This window comes from Letharia lupina (genome assembly GCF_014066315.1).
Source record: "Letharia lupina isolate WasteWater1 chromosome Unknown contig_22, whole genome shotgun sequence".
Taxonomy (NCBI): Eukaryota; Fungi; Ascomycota; class Lecanoromycetes; order Lecanorales; family Parmeliaceae; genus Letharia; species Letharia lupina.
In genome coordinates, this window is record NW_023502991.1 from 469,854 (window position 1) to 488,525 (window position 18,672).

The 18,672-nt window shown below is 51.2% G+C and overlaps 7 protein-coding genes across 7 annotated transcripts; 4 read left to right on the forward strand and 3 right to left on the reverse strand.

Moving 5' to 3' along the window:
• Nucleotides 1-664: 664 nt before the first annotated feature.
• Nucleotides 665-1,992, forward strand: HO133_005768 (uncharacterized protein; the record flags this gene model as incomplete). Its single annotated transcript, XM_037296673.1, has 2 exons — nt 665-934; nt 985-1,992. 2 exons carry the CDS (start codon nt 665-667, stop codon nt 1,990-1,992), a joined length of 1,278 nt encoding a protein of 425 aa, XP_037147854.1.
• Nucleotides 1,993-4,155: 2,163 nt separating this feature from the next.
• On the forward strand, nt 4,156-5,247 carry HO133_005769 (uncharacterized protein; the record flags this gene model as incomplete). Its single annotated transcript, XM_037296674.1, has 2 exons — nt 4,156-4,640; nt 4,731-5,247. The coding sequence occupies 2 exons, from the start codon at nt 4,156-4,158 to the stop codon at nt 5,245-5,247; spliced, it is 1,002 nt and encodes a 333-aa protein (XP_037147855.1).
• A 446-nt stretch (nt 5,248-5,693) lies between these two features.
• HO133_005770 (uncharacterized protein) lies at nt 5,694-6,141 on the forward strand (the record flags this gene model as incomplete). The annotated part of the gene is made up of 2 exons (XM_037296675.1): nt 5,694-5,712; nt 5,771-6,141. The coding sequence occupies 2 exons, from the start codon at nt 5,694-5,696 to the stop codon at nt 6,139-6,141; spliced, it is 390 nt and encodes a 129-aa protein (XP_037147856.1).
• Nucleotides 6,142-10,386: 4,245 nt separating this feature from the next.
• Nucleotides 10,387-11,264, reverse strand: HO133_005771 (uncharacterized protein; the record flags this gene model as incomplete). The annotated part of the gene is made up of 2 exons (XM_037296676.1): nt 10,387-11,107; nt 11,221-11,264. 2 exons carry the CDS (start codon nt 11,262-11,264, stop codon nt 10,387-10,389), a joined length of 765 nt encoding a protein of 254 aa, XP_037147857.1.
• Nucleotides 11,265-12,396: 1,132 nt separating this feature from the next.
• Nucleotides 12,397-14,126, reverse strand: HO133_005772 (uncharacterized protein; the record flags this gene model as incomplete). The annotated part of the gene is made up of 3 exons (XM_037296677.1): nt 12,397-13,280; nt 13,334-13,906; nt 13,955-14,126. The coding sequence occupies 3 exons, from the start codon at nt 14,124-14,126 to the stop codon at nt 12,397-12,399; spliced, it is 1,629 nt and encodes a 542-aa protein (XP_037147858.1).
• Nucleotides 14,127-15,146: 1,020 nt separating this feature from the next.
• On the reverse strand, nt 15,147-16,424 carry HO133_005773 (uncharacterized protein; the record flags this gene model as incomplete). Its single annotated transcript, XM_037296678.1, has 4 exons — nt 15,147-15,180; nt 15,244-15,410; nt 15,483-16,179; nt 16,237-16,424. The coding sequence occupies 4 exons, from the start codon at nt 16,422-16,424 to the stop codon at nt 15,147-15,149; spliced, it is 1,086 nt and encodes a 361-aa protein (XP_037147859.1).
• A 1,277-nt stretch (nt 16,425-17,701) lies between these two features.
• Nucleotides 17,702-18,219, forward strand: HO133_005774 (uncharacterized protein; the record flags this gene model as incomplete). Its single annotated transcript, XM_037296679.1, has 3 exons — nt 17,702-17,807; nt 17,855-18,014; nt 18,081-18,219. The coding sequence occupies 3 exons, from the start codon at nt 17,702-17,704 to the stop codon at nt 18,217-18,219; spliced, it is 405 nt and encodes a 134-aa protein (XP_037147860.1).
• Nucleotides 18,220-18,672: the final 453 nt, after the last annotated feature.

Genomic DNA, 18,672 nt, shown 5'->3' on the forward strand with positions numbered 1-18,672 from the left:
CGAATATTATCAGTACTCTCGAGTCGCGAAATGAAATAATAGGCGAAACGTAGTATCGTTATACTTGAGACTTTGAGAGGTTCCGTCGGAGATTATAGGAGGTGCCTCTAGAGAAAAATTAGGTTCTGTTGTAGGATATTACGTATAGTTCAGGCAGCAGATTTGAGCGGTAACAGGGCTTCAGGGTTAGTTGATTGTATCATATATGGGTTGGTGGATAATTTTAGGGGCTCTTGGGGCGCATCGGTCCCATGAAGAGGTAAACAATTCAAGTGGATAGCCGCGCTCCTGCGTATGATTTGCCTTTATCTTGCATCTTCTGCCATAACTCATGCTTATTAACGAACTTTGTCTCAGCCACTTCTACAATCCTCTCCTCAAGCTCTGACTGAGAACTTCGCACGTTCCTCTTCGCCGCCTAGTCATCCCCATGATTTGGACGTCTTTGCACGAAAATGTTCAAAGATGAATATTCTATGAGAAACAATAGCGAAAGTCTAGACCGTAAGACCAAGGCTGGTGAATAAGGTAGGCATGAGTGGCAAATAGCTATTAGGCTGTGGCACTACATCGTACCTGGGTTGGCTGCAGAGCGGGGAAATTCCGCCCAAAGAAAGTCCCTTGCAATGAGGCCAATCTTTTTCTCCAGATCCTGCTCAGTAGCATGTTGACAACGCGACGATGCGCTTGTTTACAACGCTTCGCAACGGCCAAACGATGTCAATTATGGCGTGTGCTACGATATCAAAGCACCGTCCCATCCCCTACCTCCACGATTCCGCCAGCCTTGTTAGGCAGAGCTCAAGCTCTTGCAGCTGAACATGCTGAGCTCTCGAAGCAGCTTAACAGCGAGTATGATACTCGGATAGCAAAGAAAGCCGGGTCTCTTTCCGCTGTGGTTACGGCCTTGAACGGCTGGGAGTTGACCAGCAACGTTCGTCCCCAACCTGCAAGGCAGATGCATGGTCACTGATAGACAAATAGTCTTTGCCAGAGCTCCAGCAACTTATCAAAGACCCCTCAACGGACCCAGAGCTACGATCCCTTGCAGAAGAAGAGCTGCAGTCAACCACAGAGAAGCTCTCATCACTATCTAGCGACCTCCAGAAAAGCTTGATCCCAGAGCATCCATTTGCTCAAATGCAATGTCTAATTGAGATTCGACCTGGAGCTGGTGGAGATGAGGCTGGCATATTTGCTGGGAATCTGTTACAGATGTACCAGGGGTACTGCAGGCGGCAAGGTCTCCGAGTGAACATTCTCAAATTTGATGCTACAAAAACCCAGGGTCTTGAAAATTCAATCCAAGAGGCGGTCTTAGAAATTGAAACTCCAGGAGCATATGACATGCTCAGATGCGAGGCTGGAGTACACAGGGTACAAAGGGTTCCAGCTACTGAAGTCAAGGGTAGGACACACACGAGTGCTGTGTCCGTCCTGGTGTTGCCCAATTTTCCCAGCCAAGGAGAAGACGAGCTTGGGGAAAGTAACTTTGAGGACCCGTCAAACGACTACTACGTAGACCCTACAGATGTCCGAACAGATGTCATGCGTGCAAAGGGCGCGGGTGGCCAGCACGTCAATACTACGGACTCTGCAGTCCGCTTGACCCATTTGCCTACTAATACTGTCGTTGCTATACAAGACTCGAGATCTCAGCAGCAAAACCGTGCAAAGGCGTGGCAAATCCTACGAGCGAAGCTTGCTCAAGCACGGCGTGATGCCAGAGAAGAAGAGATGGCACAGCTACGCCTCAGCATCGTTGGAGTCTCCAAGATGGGTCGCGGTGACAAAGTCAGGACGTACAACTGGGGTCAGCAAAGAGTCACAGATCATCGAAGTGGAATCACGTTGCACCATCTTGATGACATTTTAGAGGGAGGAGAATCGCTTGACAAGGTGATGGCTAGTGTGAGAGAATGGCTGAAGATGCAAGACCTTCAATTGCTCGTCGCCGATGAGGAAGCTGCAAGAGCAAAAGCTGATATTTAGATTCAAAAACTTCGCCATGATAGCTGAGAAAGTAATCTGTGCTTCCACCGAACTATGCGCCAGGCATGAGAAAACACTGGAGGTGATCGCCCATGCTTGCCCGGACTTTGATTTCGGAGTCAGTGTTGCCTATTCGACGGATTCTATCAGGCCTTGGAACACGTCTTGAGAGTAAAGACTCTCATGACTCAGGATTTGCTCAAAAAGGAGTCATATGGGCTCCGACAACAAACACACATACTGCGTTGTGAAAGTGGTACTCAGTTGGAAGTCGGCGGGTTTCTCAAGCGTATGCCAGATTGTGTGCGAGGATGCAGGATGGGAACGAGGAGACGGCTCTTCATAAGCCGAGCAAGTCTCGGAAGAATGGAGAGACCGTTCATGAGATTGGTATGCTTTGTTCATGTCTTCGTAGGTAATCCTGCTTCCGAGCTTGTAGCCTGTTCTTTTGATAATCTGTTGGCAGGAACATCCCATTCATGAGGCAGTTTTGGACCCTGCACTGGGGATGTCTTCGGGTCGTAAAGCCCTGTGAACGCTATTTGTTTTCACTTTATCTGCGTCACAAATTTGCTTCAACTGCTCTTGTACTGATCTATCTCTACTAAATATCTATTACCATCCTCGCATCCAAACACCTATGCCGATTCTCGCTTTGGAAGCACCCGTCATTTGCCTGACCTCGCTCTTTCAGCCACAGTCGCTTTGCGGAAGCCATTTACCCAGATCGTATCTGCGCCGTCCTCCACATTCTGTGCTGGGACCCGAGATATCATTCTTTGGTGTCTGGATCGATGCATAGTGCTTTCCGGATGCCAGTAACCCTCGCGCCTAATGTCGTCCCCAACTTTCTGTCTAAGAATCCGGACTTTCTTCCCTAAATGTTCGCCTCAGAGATGACGCCAGTAGCACGTACGGCAACCTTCAGCATCAGTCTTCCTGAATTGAGAGACCTGAGGGACTATCGAAGGCTTGAGAGACTTGTGGATGAAGATGGTCAAGACTATTGCATTTCTTTGCAACGTTGGTTGCGTAGGTAGTCTCTCCAGAGATCTCTTCCAGACTGATTGCATCCGCAGTGGAAAGTAGTGGTTTTTTAAGGCACATGTGGACTTCGGAAAGAGTGCAGGGTTTGATTGGAAGCGGATAGTTCTTTGGACAGGATGCGTGGTTGAGCTCGGGAAACCTTTGTGTTTTCGTGACGTGCCTCATCTCTAATCTTTTCGCCATGAACGATCCGTGAAGAGGAAGTTATTGCGCTCAAAGTCACGACTTCAGGCTAATGCATGACACTATTCACGGCTTAGTGTGCCAGCAAATGTGTTCTCCGGCCCTTCGCACACCTTGCTGTCCCTTCAAGTCTGCCGCCCATACCTGTTTGAGTCTGGGATGTCGGCAACTGTCTCCCTGTACCTAAGCCCTTTTCGACTTCGTGGTTACTAGGAAGTTTTAGCGGTGCCAATAGAAGCCCTCGTGCTTGCTACGTCCTATCCCGAAGTCCTTGCCAAGGTACTAGTACAAAGACGGACATAAGGAATTATGAAGCAAAGCTTCTGACATGTTGGGGCACAGATCTTGTCGTTGATGGAATGTAACAGCACACTCCCTCAACCAGCCACCCCTTCTAGAGAAAGGCGAAGCCTCAGAATGCTCAAACCCTTAGGCAGAGAGATGCTCGATTATAACTGATTGGCCCTCGAGGTATTGAGAGTAATGAGAATACGACGCTGCACACGTGCCGAATAGTTGATATCACACGTACCTCGGCGGTTAGAAGGCCTTTGGGGTGGCGGGTTTTCCTCTTCAGCCAACCATGAAACGACCCCTCGTTGAGACTTCTGATCTTGACACCATCAACGCTTCGCCTTCCTGGGGGCAGTCCTTCCGAATAGGCTGCCATCCACCACCTGATGATTGCCCTCAGGTAGCATTAGATAACATTTACATTCTCATTTCCGTCTCCATGCTGAGCACGTGGCTATGGTCGCTGCTACGCTACAGCTTGATTTTCGCGCATGAGCATTGTGGTGGCCGCTAAATTATGGTGTCGTGAGATAACTTACATTCCTTGGGAGACACAAATGCCCTAGTGCTTTCAGACCATCTCAAACACCACCCACCACTATCTCTCACCGCTCTTCAAGGTCCGCACCACCTTTCGCAATGCCCTTGATCACAAGCCTTGTCTCGTATGAGTCGAACCTCCCACCAACAGCACCACTGACCTCCAAATGCAGAACGAAGCAGCCTATCATGCCAGGCTTGGCCTCCACACGATTTAACGATCCTTGCCGCTACTGGGATCTCTGGCACCACCCAGAGGACCTCGACTCTATCATTGCGTGCCTCATGTGGCGGGACAAACATCGTTTACGCGCTATGGACATCGCAGCTGCTCTGGCATTCGTCCAGCCAGCAGAGTACTGGGGCATGAGTGGGGAAGACGTCATTAAGGTATACTGCTACCTCCAGAGACACCAAAACATCCCAGAAAATCCATTCGCCGATTGGCAAAGCATGCGGGACATGAGAACGCACCCCCACTGGCGATACTATGTCATCTGGGCATCTTCCTGCAACGTTCGGCGAATGCAGAACTTGCTGGACGAGTCACTCTTACCTATGCACAAGCAACCAGATATGAGCAGGTAGGATCATCCTTCAGAAACTCCAATCTTCACCGAACACCCTCGGCTTTCTACTCACCAAACATTCTCAGCTGTCTTTTGAGCTTCAAGCTACCAACAACCTCCTCTCAATGTTTCCAAAGACAAGCCTACCGACACAGAAGCCTTCAGCCAGCCAGTCGCTAGCACACTGTCCCCGAAAGGTTGTCTGCCCGACACTCCCTATACTTTACTCCTCAGCGAACCTCCTCCCTCGGCCTTCACGATGCCCAGCATCCACTCGATCCGCCCAGAGGACGACGTCTGCGGGAAATGGCCCGGTCTTTGGTCACAAGGACACCTCATGGACTCTCTCATCTGCTGCATGATGTTCCGAGACCTCCATCACATGGACGAGGACAGCATCGCCTACGTGCTCGGGATCAGCTACAGAGGATGTGCGGGGATGACGGGGCGAGACGTCGTGGAGCTTTATGGATTCTTGCAAGCCAATCCGACCCTGCACAGCAACCCGATCAAGTACTGGCTGGACATCTTGAATCGAAACGTGGAGAAACCCGACGGTCGGCGTTTGGTGACCTTGGCGATCCTGAGGTTCGGCCGCAGAAGTCGTCCAAGGGAACGGTGAGGAGGGGTTTTCTCGCCTGCGGAGCGGTTTGTTGTGCAGTGTTGCACCAGCATTGGACTATAACACTTACTCTGTATCATAATTCAACCAATACCACTTATCTTTGACGTTCTCCTCCGCATCCACGATATCATTGAAGACGCCGGACGCCCGATAGGGCATCAGTCGGTGCCGGATATTAAATGACCTCGGCTTCCACCTGCCTAGCCAGTCCGATCTCTCGCAATTTCTGGTAATCTTACGGACGGTCGCATGCACATCAACACCAATGGATGGACCCGAAACCTTCTCAGGCAGGGGGGGCTGTTTTGAACTTCCGATGTCCTTCCGTGATACGAAATATAAAGCATCACCCAAACCTCACCTCTCCCACAACCATTCCCTTCAAACCTCTTCCACAACCCACATCTATCACTCACAACCCTTCACCACATCCGGCCCTCATCATGCCGCCACAAATGCCAGGTCTACACCCCCGTTCCCCCACATGATGCTATCCACCACCGCTAACCCAGCACCGCAGACTGCCCCCGGCAGTCCCCCGCCTCGATCGACCCCGCCACCGACATGTGCCGGAAATGGACCCTCTGGGGCCGAGGCGACTACCTCGACTCCGTCATCTGCTGCAAGGTGTTCCCCGAACGGCACTCGATGGACGACGGCGACATCGCGCGCGCCCTCTCGATCCTGCACAAGCAGTGCGCCAACATGACGGGGCCGGACGCCGCGGAGCTCTGGCGCTTCCTCGAAACGCACCCGAACCTGCACACGAACGGGCTCGTCGGCTGGCGGAAGATCAAGGACGGCGGTCCGATGGACAAGGTTGAGGAGGCCAAGGTTACCCAGGCCATCAACCGGTTCAAGAACCAGGTTCCTTCTGCGGGCAAATCTTGAGTGCGGAAGGGGGCTTGGGGCCCGTCCTGGAGGGCTTGCTGGTGAGCTGGATAGCTGCTCATTTGATAGAAGTCATCTCAAAATCATACATGACTCTTCTGTCCCTCAAACCCCCAGAACTTGAAAATCAAAAGCCGTCGTACATATCTTCAAAAATCTGCATGCATCGGAGACATCGCTCTGGCCTCTATTTAGTTCGCCATGGGGAGAAACCCCGCGTATGATCTCGTCGCCTCTAGGCTGCAATACGCGTCCAATGACGCTTCCCCCAACCACTGAGCAGACTTCAGGAGATCCCTTCTGGATAGAGGCCAAACCCTCTCTAAACGGCTCTTTGTAGCCGTAAAGGGGTATCTACTCAGACATTTTTTGGCCCCAGGCCACGAGCGAGGTGCAATCCGGCTTCACTCCAGCGGGTCTCTCAGCAACTTCCGGAATGTCACTCATAAATCCGCCTCTCGACCGCGGATCCTAGATCTAGAGACATCACCTAATCAGGTATTACCATCATTCACCACCAGAAATCGGTTCTTACCCCACTTCGAATAAGAGGCTGCATCATTGAACTGATCATTTTCAAATGTTCCCCTATCCTCCAAAACATCAGCACACTTTCCGATGAGTACTCCACCGCCACACACTATACACTTACCAACGGTACTTGTCTCCCTCCTCCAAAAATATGTCCATATCTAATACCCATACTTCAAACCCTACCAAGAGCACAACGCGGACCTAAACATGCCCGGCCGCACCAAAGACCCAATCTACAAACGGCGCCTCTGGTACAACCTAATTGGCCTCGACTCGCTGATGTCTGTTTGACTTAATTCTCCACTCATGACGCGACATTGCTCCCACCCTCGCCTACCACAACCCCCACTGCCATCAAGGCCCCACCGCACTCGACGTGAAGCACCGTGCACCACTACCTTGACGCAAAAACGACAGTTCCTACTTTGAAATTACTACGATCGGATTCGAGAACGGAAGGACATCGAGGCGACAAAGATGGATGATTTGCATCATCGGAATTTTGTTTCGGCGCACATTGGGAGATCAAGAGGTTGTATCGGGAGTAGTAGCCGGAGTTGTTCTCTTGGGTGCGGAGAAGTAAGGTTGGAGGCTGCGGATGTGTCGAAGAGGCTCAATGGTATAGCGAAAAGAGGTGGATCGGAGAAGGATGAGATTAGATTAGCCTAGTCGAGCTGATCGAGAATCGAATCGAATCGTCTCTCCCATGAACACCTACCTTGTGACTGGTCCAGCCGCTTCCATCCTACCCCGCCGTCATTGGCATTCGGTGGCCGTATGTCTTTTGCGCCTTGTATGGGTATCATGACGGCCTTGCAATATCTGCGAGCATGCCTGATATGTCTTTGGTATGTGGCCGTATTTATTTGTGGCATTATTTCTGGGTAAGAGGGTAGATGGAAAGGATCAAGCGTGATTGCCGGAGCTCGGCCGTAGCGCTTGCGAAGAGGCTGATGATAGTCTCTGGGTATGTCTTGCGAGAGAGCGCTGGCCGTTATCAATTTGTCAATCCCTCAAGATAATCTTTTGTAGATACAGGTGTTGTTCCCAACAGTCATGCGCATAGTCCAGGCAAGTTGTTAGGGTAATGGCAGTCTTGGACGTGGACCTTGTTGTATGTTTGGTAAATCGTGGATTGAAATAGTCAAGTAGGCAAAGAAGTAGCTAAAAGAGCGTATTGGACGGGCGAGGAGTTTTTATTTGGCATCAACGTCTTTAACTTTCTGAGACTTTCCAACGCTTCCTCTGCCATTTTCCCTAACTGATCCACAAGTCTTGTCCCTTCCATGTCTCATTTTCCCCACGCCTTTTGCCGAGCTGCAGAGTGCTATCGTTTGCTGTATCGCATGGTCGCTAAGGTGAAAATGGCTTCTCTCCGACGACGTTCTTGGTAGTGGGCTTCACAGGTAGCTAAAGAGGTAATTGTCAGTCACGCTTTTAACTCCGGCTTGTGGATAGTGTTTATTAGCAACACAGATGGCAACAGAGACTTAACAGGCTAGTCTTTTTGATAGTAAGGAACAAGGGATGAGAGTGGAAAGCTTGAATCACGGACCGCACAAGCCAGAGCTAACGATATTGTATGACCCCCGAGTCATACTTGGTGGGTTCAAGTCGCCAGGAGTCGTTAGCCGGAGTTCACAGTGAGCTTGGTAGTCGTCGCAGGGAGACACCAGATAGAAGTTGAAATGTCCACACGCTCTCTCGTAGACCGTCCACACGCACATGATGTTAGCTGACTTTGCAATCGATTAATGCTTGTTGCTTGCGACTTTGCATTCCACATGCTCTGAAGTGAATCTTCCGTGTCAAGAATAAAGCAAAGAGCAAGAGGACGATAACGGTATAGGACGACTGAGGATCCTTAAGAGACAGCCTTGCATCGGAAGATGAAGGCTACGCATGACAGCGTACACAGAAACAGCGAACGGTCTTCCGTAAGGGGTTGCCTCTCATTTGTCGCCCACAGTGGCACGAGACCTCCTCCCTAAGGTGCTGACGTAGAGCTCTTCACTGATCGCAGGCCGTAGACATGAGGTAATATGCTCCAGCGTTTCCAGTAGAGGCGTGGTATGCTACTCGCAGACCGAAGACCATTGGTCATGCCGCTTGTATGTTTCTGGAGAGGGCGTGTTGTGCTGGTCCCAGTTCTCAGAAGTTAACGTAGTCTCGCTCTCGTGTCTCTGGAAGGCAGTTGTTCGATTAGCGCCAGACCTGGCATGGTTGGTGAATGCTCAAACATGTCACAGAAAGGCGTATTTCCCTAGTTCATTTGCCACGACTTTCATTAGCCGTGCTCGCAGATATGTCGAGAAGAAGTCATCCACTGGTCCTAGTCCAAGCAAAACCGAGCCAATGGTGAGCGATGGTATAAGACAGACGTTTTTTCTGTTCGTCCCGGGCCAAAGGATTCGGGTTCATTGTGCTTGGATGCGGTTGGATATGCACCTGCATGATGACTTGGAGCAGAATAACAGGGGGGGTCAGTTCGAAGTATTGAAAAATCGTCCAGTGAAGCAACAACATACGTGCAGAATCGGATTACCGTCACTTGAACGGTTGAAGTAGAGAGAAGCGAAGAAGCCATGAAAGAGCGTCCAGGGAAACCAAAGGTCGCAAGCTCTTGGCGCTGACCATCCTCCGTGATTTCCCACCCTTGACACGGCCATCACTGACCCCGCTTCACAAGCTGGAAAATGGTACGGCACCCTTATGGAAATCTAGAGATGGGCGTCGTTGCTTTGTTTCCATCAAAATGTGTCGTAGTCAATGTGCTTAGCTGGAACGTCTTCATTCACCTTCATGCCTCTCCTCCTCTCCAATTGGAGCATTTGTGAATTATACTCCTACTCACATTCTCCACAATGGCTTCTAGAGAACCTACCCCCTGCTTGGGAGGCCCGTGCTTCCCGTTCCTGGGTTACGGTGGCAATGTCCCGTGGCCATGAAAGCTTTTGCACAATTGGCCGATAAAACGTGGCTCCTGGTCTTCGTGCAGTAAGAAGTCATTGGGTTACAGCGACGCCGATCTTTTGCGTTTTCTTGGCCTTCTCATGCGCCGTTCGGAAGGTAAAACCAGGGAGACTGAATGCCATACTGCAGGAAGCATTCAACCATTCGGATGAGTGATGGAAATTCCTTGCCAGAGAGCTGATCTTCGAATCAAAACGAGCAACAAGTGGTCATGCACTAGGTTCAGGACGAGTGATAAGCTAGGATGGCTCGCTGTCTGTCTGTAATGTTTCCGAAAACGTGAGTCTCATCGTTGAGTCCAATAATACGCTGTCTATGCGCTCGCTGCAAATGTTCGCCACTACCCTGCGGCTTGTTGGCACTCATCCGAAGCGGTTGCCTGCGAAAGTGTTTACACTCATGACTCTTCGTAGGTCCAGCAAGAGAAAATTTGTGGACAGGAGCCACGGGCCATTCTCTGGTTGGACCTCAATCGACAACAAAGGCTCGGATGGCGTGTCCTATAGTCTTGATGGTTGGTCTCAGAGAAGGAGCAATGAAGGATGTTTTGCCCCTTGATAGACTAAGTCACCTGGCATGCGAGCGTCGGGTCCCAATCGTTTCTCCAGGAAAGCCCAAAACACATTGGATTCTGGGTAAAGGAGGTGCGTTACCGTTCACCTAGGCAGACGAGCGATAAGAGGAGGAGATTACTTAAGAAGAGCCACTTCCTTCCAGGTTCCCTTCCATCTAGCAGCTTCACAGAGCTTGGAGGTTCCATTCGATCATCTCTCGCTTAGTTGACACAGCTGCATAAGCTTCGCTTTCCGCTGAACACCCAAGCCATGGCCGACCGGAGAGAAGACCGGCAGAGGGACAACCAGGGCAGGAGGGGCCCAGACGTGGCTTTCCAACCGCACTTTTTCGAGTATCACCGTCATATTCATTATGATGACCACACTCATAGACACACCCATAACCATTATGGGGAAGCTCAGGGACCTCCTCGTCGATCTCGGTCCCGCCGCCCACGAGACGTAGAACCCCCCGCTCGTGATTATCCTCGTCGTCCGCAAGATCAGCCTTTTCGTCCGAGACATCAGTCATCTCGACGTCTTCCTTCCCGGTCCCCTCCACGACGTCTTCCTTCCCGGCCCCCTCCACGACGTCTTCCCTCCCGGTCCCCTCCACGACGTCTTCCCTCCCGGCCCCCTCCACGACGTCTTCCTTCCCGGCCCCCTCCACGACGTCTTCCTTCCCGGCCCCCTCCACGACGTCAATCACCTCCCCCTCGCAGGTCATCTTCCCGCCGTCAACGGGGGCCCCCTCATCCACCCCCTGGTCACTCGGGCCGTCAGGGTCACTCTGAAAACCGTGGCCGCTCTGGTGATCACGGTCATTCGGGACGACATGGTTCTTCCGGCCGCTCAGACTCCAGACACGGGGGTGGGGACCATTTTTCGGAGACTTATGAGCGCAGCTACAGGCGTACCGAGGAGCCTGTCAGGCGCAGAGGGATCTGGGGTTGGTTTGATTGATCAGAGATGCGAGTGGACACTCATTATTCTGCTAGCGATCGCGGAATGACCTAACTGTAGCAGAGACTCCACGCCGCTGGCCCAAGAGGATGCCACCATGGCCGAGGCTCCCAGTAATTATGGAAACATTGAGGTGGCTGACAATCCGCAAAGGATGCAATATGGGGGTGTGGAGGGATATGATGGTGTCAAATTGATGGTTGAAGTTCTCAGATTGTTGCTGGCGTCCGATTGTCTCGGTGCTGCACACAGTGGTTTCTGTTTGATTGTGGCTTCGACTGTCGGCTTTGCACGGTCAAGTATCCTAGCAGCCCATTCCATTCTCTATCCCCGGGTAGCACCTTCCATAAACAATTCCCAAAACCTCACAACCCCCTCCCTCCCAGTGAAAACGTACAGCTCATATCCCTTGCCCAAGCAAACCCTCATTCGTCGATCCCAGAGCGCCCGTTCCCCAACTCAAACCCCTTAACCACAACAAAAGCACAGCCCACCCCATCTTCATCGCTCCAATACACCACCCAACGAAAACCCTTGGCATGAAAGAAACGAACGCTCTTCCTCCACCAGCCCCTAAACCAATCATCCACCGTTCCACCGTCCCAATCCCTCCCTCCCCCACAGCGCCCCAAACCTTCCAACACGCCGCACCACCAAGAACCGTCCTTCCACTCACAGCTTCCACCCCACCCAACCCTATCCCTTCAGAAATACCCTCCCACCACACAACGGGATAAAAAATGTCACCCGATTTCATCGTCGTCGCTTCAAAAACCCGATTTGCAAAGAACGAACGAAACGCCCGCCCTCCCCTTCGGAGGAAACCCGTGAATGTCGGCGGGCTTGCGACACGACATGCTTTCCCCGCGGCACCGTTCTTCTTCACACATATCTGGCGTCCGGATTCTAGTTGCGGATTCGGGGAGTTCTTGCCTACAGTGGGGGTTCCGCTGTCTCGAATGCAGGATAGAGATTGCGCTTGGGCGATGATGCCAAGGCTCTTTGATACGCTTAGTCAGATATTGGTCAGCGTTACGGGCATTCTCGGCCAATGACGGCGTTGTGATGCAGCATATGAGGAGATGGATCCGGGTCTGGGAGACCGAGAGGAAAAGCAGTCTTGGCCTGGTCACTGAGGGGGCCATACCTATACAAGCGCATCCAAACGGGCAAGCATGCATTATTCTATGTACATATCATGTCGACAAACACTCCACACCACCTACATGCTCTAGCATGTCCCATTCTCGCACAAAGTGGTGTAATTCGTAGTTCCATCCCCGTTAGTACACGCCGTGTCAGTCGTAAAGCAGCCCTGTTCCGTGACGCTATCGATCCTCCCCAGCATAAACTCTACCAAACGATAAGACGCACTAGGCGCATATTGAGGAATCATATGCCCGCTGAGACTGACCTCCACGAAAGTCAAGCCTCGCTCAGTATGCGTCGTGCCAAAGACACCAGCACCCGCTAAAGTGCTTGGGTTATCCTGCGTATGGTAAGGTACGAAAAACTCGTCTGACGGCTTGCTCGAGAAACCCTGGGCGCCATTCCAGGTCATGTTCTGGATCATCAGCAAGGTACCGTTGGCAATGAGGATATAGTCAAGAGCACCGTGGGCGATGATGGTTTTATTTAGCTTCTCGATAACACCAGGTAAGATTGACAGCCCGCTCGGAGGAGAGGAATCTGACCCATCCCCAGCGAAGACGTTGTTATTGGTGCACTCCATCCATTGCTCTACTGGCGCATTAATAGCCTTTTGCACATCCGTGCGATTGAAGTAGACGGTCGCTCCTGCGGGGGTGTAATCGAAAGAGCCGGGAAATCCCAGGACGTCCCATAGAAGCGGGCAAGTGGTGGCGATTTGGTAGATGTCAAAGCAAGGATTGATGAGTAGTTCGGCGTAGAAGATAGCATCCCACAAGTCGCATTCGCCGGAGGTATCGTTGGACATTGGAGGGTTTGGAAGGGGCCCAGCGGGAGGATAGACGAGGTATTCGTTGAGAAAGGATGTGTAGCCGCAGGAGTCGGCTTGCTCGTGAAGAAAGCTCATAAACGATGCATTTAGGGAGAAGAGAGGCGCCCAGTAATCGACGTAGGCTACCGCAGGGACTGGAATCTTATAAGTATTTTTTCCTTGGAAATTGCATGAGGGTTTCGCTTACTCTGCTCCTGCACAGCTTCTGTGCTCGTACTCGGATCGTGGATCAAGATGGACTCAACGTCGTAGTATGTCGTGTCATTGCTATTCAGCATCGCATCCGCAATATATGGCACATAGTATCCCGCATAACTCTCCCCGGAGATATAGACTTTGCGATTCTGCAATCCAAAGGTGTCCACGAAGTTCTTCCAGAAGCCCAAGAACTCCGAAGCAACCCCGGTCTCATCCGTAACATCCGGCGTCCCTTGCGAGAAGCCAGTCCCGACCGGCTGCTCTACCCAAACCATGTTGGTGAGGTTCACCCATGTCCATGGGTTCGGGACTGGCGCAAAAGTTCCATACTGCCAAAGAAAAGGTCCATTCTCTTGCAATAGACCTTCAAGAGAGCTACATCCCGGTCCGCCATTGAGCCAAATAGTGATTTCGTCCTCGGCAAGCGGATTCGTTGACGGGAAGTACCAGAAGTAGAGTTCTCGGGTCTCGTTGATCTTGGAGGATATGGGCAAGAGTCCTGCGTACGATTCCCCAATGTCAAAATCGACATCCGGGATAGCAGATCCATTGACGGCAAATTCTACTCCCATTAGTGCCAAGGCAAATGACGTGTGCATTGAAGGCTCACTGCTTGTAGTGTTCACATATTGTCGCTTATTGTACTGAGGGTAATGAACGTCTTCGAAAAACCTGGGCGACCTAGGTGCGCGCTCTGGCAGCGATTTCCCAACATGCTGTGCATTTCTAGCTGCAACGATACCGATAGTGGCCAACAGGCTAATGTAAGTAGAAACACGCATTTTGCAAGGCGGGTGTAAGTAGAATACACAAAGGTAAAAGGCTGAGGAACGAAGAGCTTCCTGCTGCGGGGACTCGAATTTCTATTATAAGTACCGATTGCCACAACGGACAGCTATCGATGAAGAACTAGGCTATGTCTAGGTAATGCAAGGCACCGCGATGTGCTTGAACGGCGATCATGTGACTAGGAAGCTTCATTGCTTCCCGAGTCGATTCTACTGGGTCAACAACGGATAAGAGACCCCACTCAGGGCTTCTCCGCACGTAAATCGCAGTACCTGCCATTTCCGTGACGACCTCGCTTCTGCTCACCCGTAGCGCTGACAACGACCTGATGCGGAAGGTGAGGAAGTGTCGTTGACGTTGCCACGCATTGAAGCTTGGCGCTAGAACGTCCGGGCCGGCACTGTCAAAATCCTTTTCCGACCCCCTGTTTTATTACAAGGGGGGGAGGCTTTCAACCATGTCCGTTCTTGAGGCTATTTTCGCAACAGGGTATTTGCGTAGCTTTTAGCGAGTTGCTATGCATCTCGAGACTCACAATAAAGGATACATAGGTATAAATAGGTATAAATAGGTATAGATAGGTATAAAATACCGATGGGCTCATGTTAGAAAGCAAGTTTCATTTTTCAATACTGATCCTGAAACGGGCTTTACAAGTAGAGTACATTAGTGTTAGATTCGCCCCCCGGAGATAAGGTAAGTATCCCTGCAAATTAGATACCGGCTTTCCTCGCTCGATGCGTAAGGTATACCTTAAGGGCCCGGAACATAAATGGGACTACCGGCACCGGGTCATGCACTCCGCCGGCCGATTATGCTAGCCCGTAAGCCTCCAGGGCAAGCTGAAGCATGTCTGTTTGGAAGCGATATGGATGCTATCGAGATGATTACTTTCCCAGCCCGAACTGTTTCATCATATCACTTTAGAGGACGCGGTTGCCAGCGATCAGAAGGCAATAGCAGAAATGGTATCCAAACGACCGCCAAAGAAATTATCAAGCGCTCTCCTGCACCTAGACACTAGGTTTGCGACCCCAGACGACATATCTTCGAGCGACAGCGTCAGCGAGACCTTCTGGGATTTGTTCGCTGAGATAAAAGGGATCTTACATGTCGTTTTGCGCGTGGATGTTTCTGCTCTCCAAATCCTTCCTGACTTTACTCAGTAGAACTTGTACCTCATCTGCAGACCAGCCAAGAATGCGAGTGTACAATACAAGTGAGAAGCCTTCGAGTCCCTCTTTGAGTTGCACTAGGTTGAAAGCCCCGACCTCTTTCTATATGCGTGAGTAGATCATCAGCTGCGGCTCTTCTGACAGTCTTGGCTGGTGTTCAGAAGTGTTGCTTGCCATTTGTCTGTCCTTTGGCCATAGGCCTATAGGGAGCCTGATCTTTTCATGATGGACATCTTCAAAGCCTGCCGCGCGAACCCAGTCCTCTAGGTGAGGCCCAGGACGTAAGGTACGTCCACCCATTCTTGCTGCTTTTTCGAAATCTACGTTCCACTTCTCCAACCAGGAATCTTTGATCGATCCATCTTCAGAGTAGAGAAGGAAGTCTCCATCCTGAAACTCAGCGATGCCGCCTGGGGTTAGATTATCGTAGCAAGTCTGCACAAGCTTTGGCCAATCTGCTATTGAGCCGGCCATGAAACGGGAGTGGATGTAGTCGAATTTGGTGGGATGCGTCCACGGTGCCTCAACATCGTCCACTTCAAACTTGACGTTTCGAGGTACCATGTTAGGTTGGACGGGGCTGAAATCGTTCCCGATCACCTCCGCGTCAGGGTAAATATCGCCCATCTCGATGCACCAGATACCTGTGCCGGTTCCAAGGTCCAAGATACGTCTCGGATTAGTCAAGGGTGCCAGATGGAGTTTACCACCGCATGCTTTCAAAATCATCTCATGATGAATGTCCATACGATCTTGCTCCGATTCATCGTTCGGAAAGACGTAAGTGCCTTCCCTAAAGGCATGATAACGGCGGCCATTTTCCGTGGGAAAGTTTAGCACACTTGAAGTGAGAGATGCGGTGTAGGTGGAACTGGATAAGCTTGAGCGGCCAAACGACAATGTCTACGGGTTTCCAGGGTTGACTTACAGATCATCACTGTACGCAGAATTGCTGTCGTCGATGGCAATATCACCTGCCGCTTGTACTGGTGCTTGTGCTGCTTGAGGTTGTTGTGCCTGAGGTTCTGCTTGAGCAATTTGCGCTGGCGCCTGGGTCGCTAGATGTGTGGTTTCGCTTGTCTGGTTTTGTTCTTCAGCGGGGGTAGGGGCAGACATGGTTGCGAGGTTTAAAGGGATGGGATGGCAGATGTGTCAATGGCAAGCGTCGAAAGCATACACTTTGAGTTCAGTGGGGGTTGAGCTTCTCGGCTAGAAGCCTCGAAGCTTTCCGACCGATCATGCCCGGCGCCGTTCCTGGAACGAATCTGCGAGATATTGGGTAGCTATAAATGCGGATGTAACTCAGCCGGGTAAAGCGTGTAAATATTCAATCATCATATATGGTGCCGCTTAGAAACTCGGTGGAGGGGAAGAAAAGCTTGGGTATGAGTGGGGTCACTTAACACTTGGGAGTCTGGTTGTGAGAGGGGAAGGCTGTTGGGAACGAGACTAGAGCGTCACTATCGTATTTGCTAACTCCACTACGGGAGCTACCGGGCAAAAAAGTGAGGTAGTCCCTAAAGTAACCGGGAAGATCCCTTATTCCTGGTGCCAGCGCGAGCCTAGGATATGCAATCTCCGATAAATCCGAGTCAATAACACTGCAAGCATAAAAACGCATGAATGGCTTCATACAAGGAGAGTACGGAGCAGATCACACGAAGATAAAATCTCCAAAAATGCAATGCTGCGGCTTTCCTTCTCTTTGCTCAGCTTGTAACAACATTCCGCAGATCTGGAAGTGCTTACCTGGTAGTAGTCAACAGAACCAGTCTATCTTGTAGACATACCGGCAACCATAGAAATCAAAAGGCAAACGCACGACAACACATACCATCCTAATATTCTGTTCATCCTCAACTACAGATCATCATGATGATACGCCATCTTGGTGTATTATATCATCCTAACGTATAGGTAGTTGCAATGGAAATCAAGATATGAACATGACATGTGCTATAGGTCTGCTAAAGGCGGTCACTCTTCAGAGTACGATTTTAGACCGTAGCAAATTAGCAATCAAGTACCGCGCGCTTGCTTTGGGCTGGACCACTGCTGTGCGCTCAGGTAGGGGATAATCCTCACATCCTAAAGTACCTCCCGTATAACAACATACTAGCAAACCAGTAAAATTATTCATTCCCTGCAACGGACTTTTCATGATCATAGAATTGCATCCTTCGAGATGAACTGAACGGCCTATCAATCATTTTTTGTCCGGAGCTCGGTTGGCCGTTGCCAATGGCCGATTTTCAGCCCTATCAGCTTTTCGATGAGTGACATCATCAGCGTTTCAATTCCACCACAGATTTCCATGTAATTCTTCTGGCTACTTGAACAACCGCCAACAAATTCATAACCACTCCAAACTCAGCGATACAACATCTTTCACCATGTCTAAAGAATACGAAGGCCAAGACCCCATGGCTATCGCCCGCCAAGCAGAGCGTGACCTCAATTCCCACCAAGCCAAACACGGCGTGAGCACCGCAGACTCAAGTAAGCACCTCCCTTCCTTACCCCACCAGTCAACTAAGCCCTCCTAGCCACCGAGTCCGGCGTCGACACCAGCGTGACCGACAGGTTCCCCGGCAGCACCATCAAAGTCGGCTCCGCCGCATCAGGCGCCGGCGACAACCGCGAAATCCCCGTCGATGAAGGAGGCGATCTGATCTCCAAGCCTGGCGAGAAGGGCGGATCGGGCCAGTAAGTCGGATCACCAGCGCACCCATGAAAACGCTTTGGGAGAGAACCGACTGACCCCTCCACCAGTCCAACCAAAGCACGAGACTTCGAGGGACCCGGGGGACCAGAGACCAAGCAGGCGATCTACGAGGAGGCAAACCCAGGGAATGATGATGTGAGAAACAATGTCAGGCAGGGAACCGACACGATCAGGCCGTCAGGGTAGATACGAGGTGGCGGATGAGCATGCGCAAGGTGGAAGTATTCGAAGCCGGTGATGAATGAAGGAACCTGAGCAAAGACAAAATCATACATGTTTTATCTCCACAATCAATGATTTCCATACCAATACAAAGGGCCGCTGTTGCTGTTGCCGTTGCCATGCTGCATGCCTCAATCGCGAATCTTAACAACTGGCCACTAACCTACCACACGATAACCTCTACTGGAATTTAAGACCCGACCCTCCGCTTCGCCACCCCAGACAAGCACCCTCCGCCCTCCTTCCTCAGCCATCCAACCATCCCATCCCCAATCTCCCCTCCGAACCCACCTCAAAAAGCAGATCCCTTCCTCCCTTTCCCTCCCCTCATCCTCCGTCCATCCAACCCCCATCCACCACATCTTAACCTCGGACCCCCCTCACACGGCTCTCGAGCCCTCCCGATCAGATCCCCTC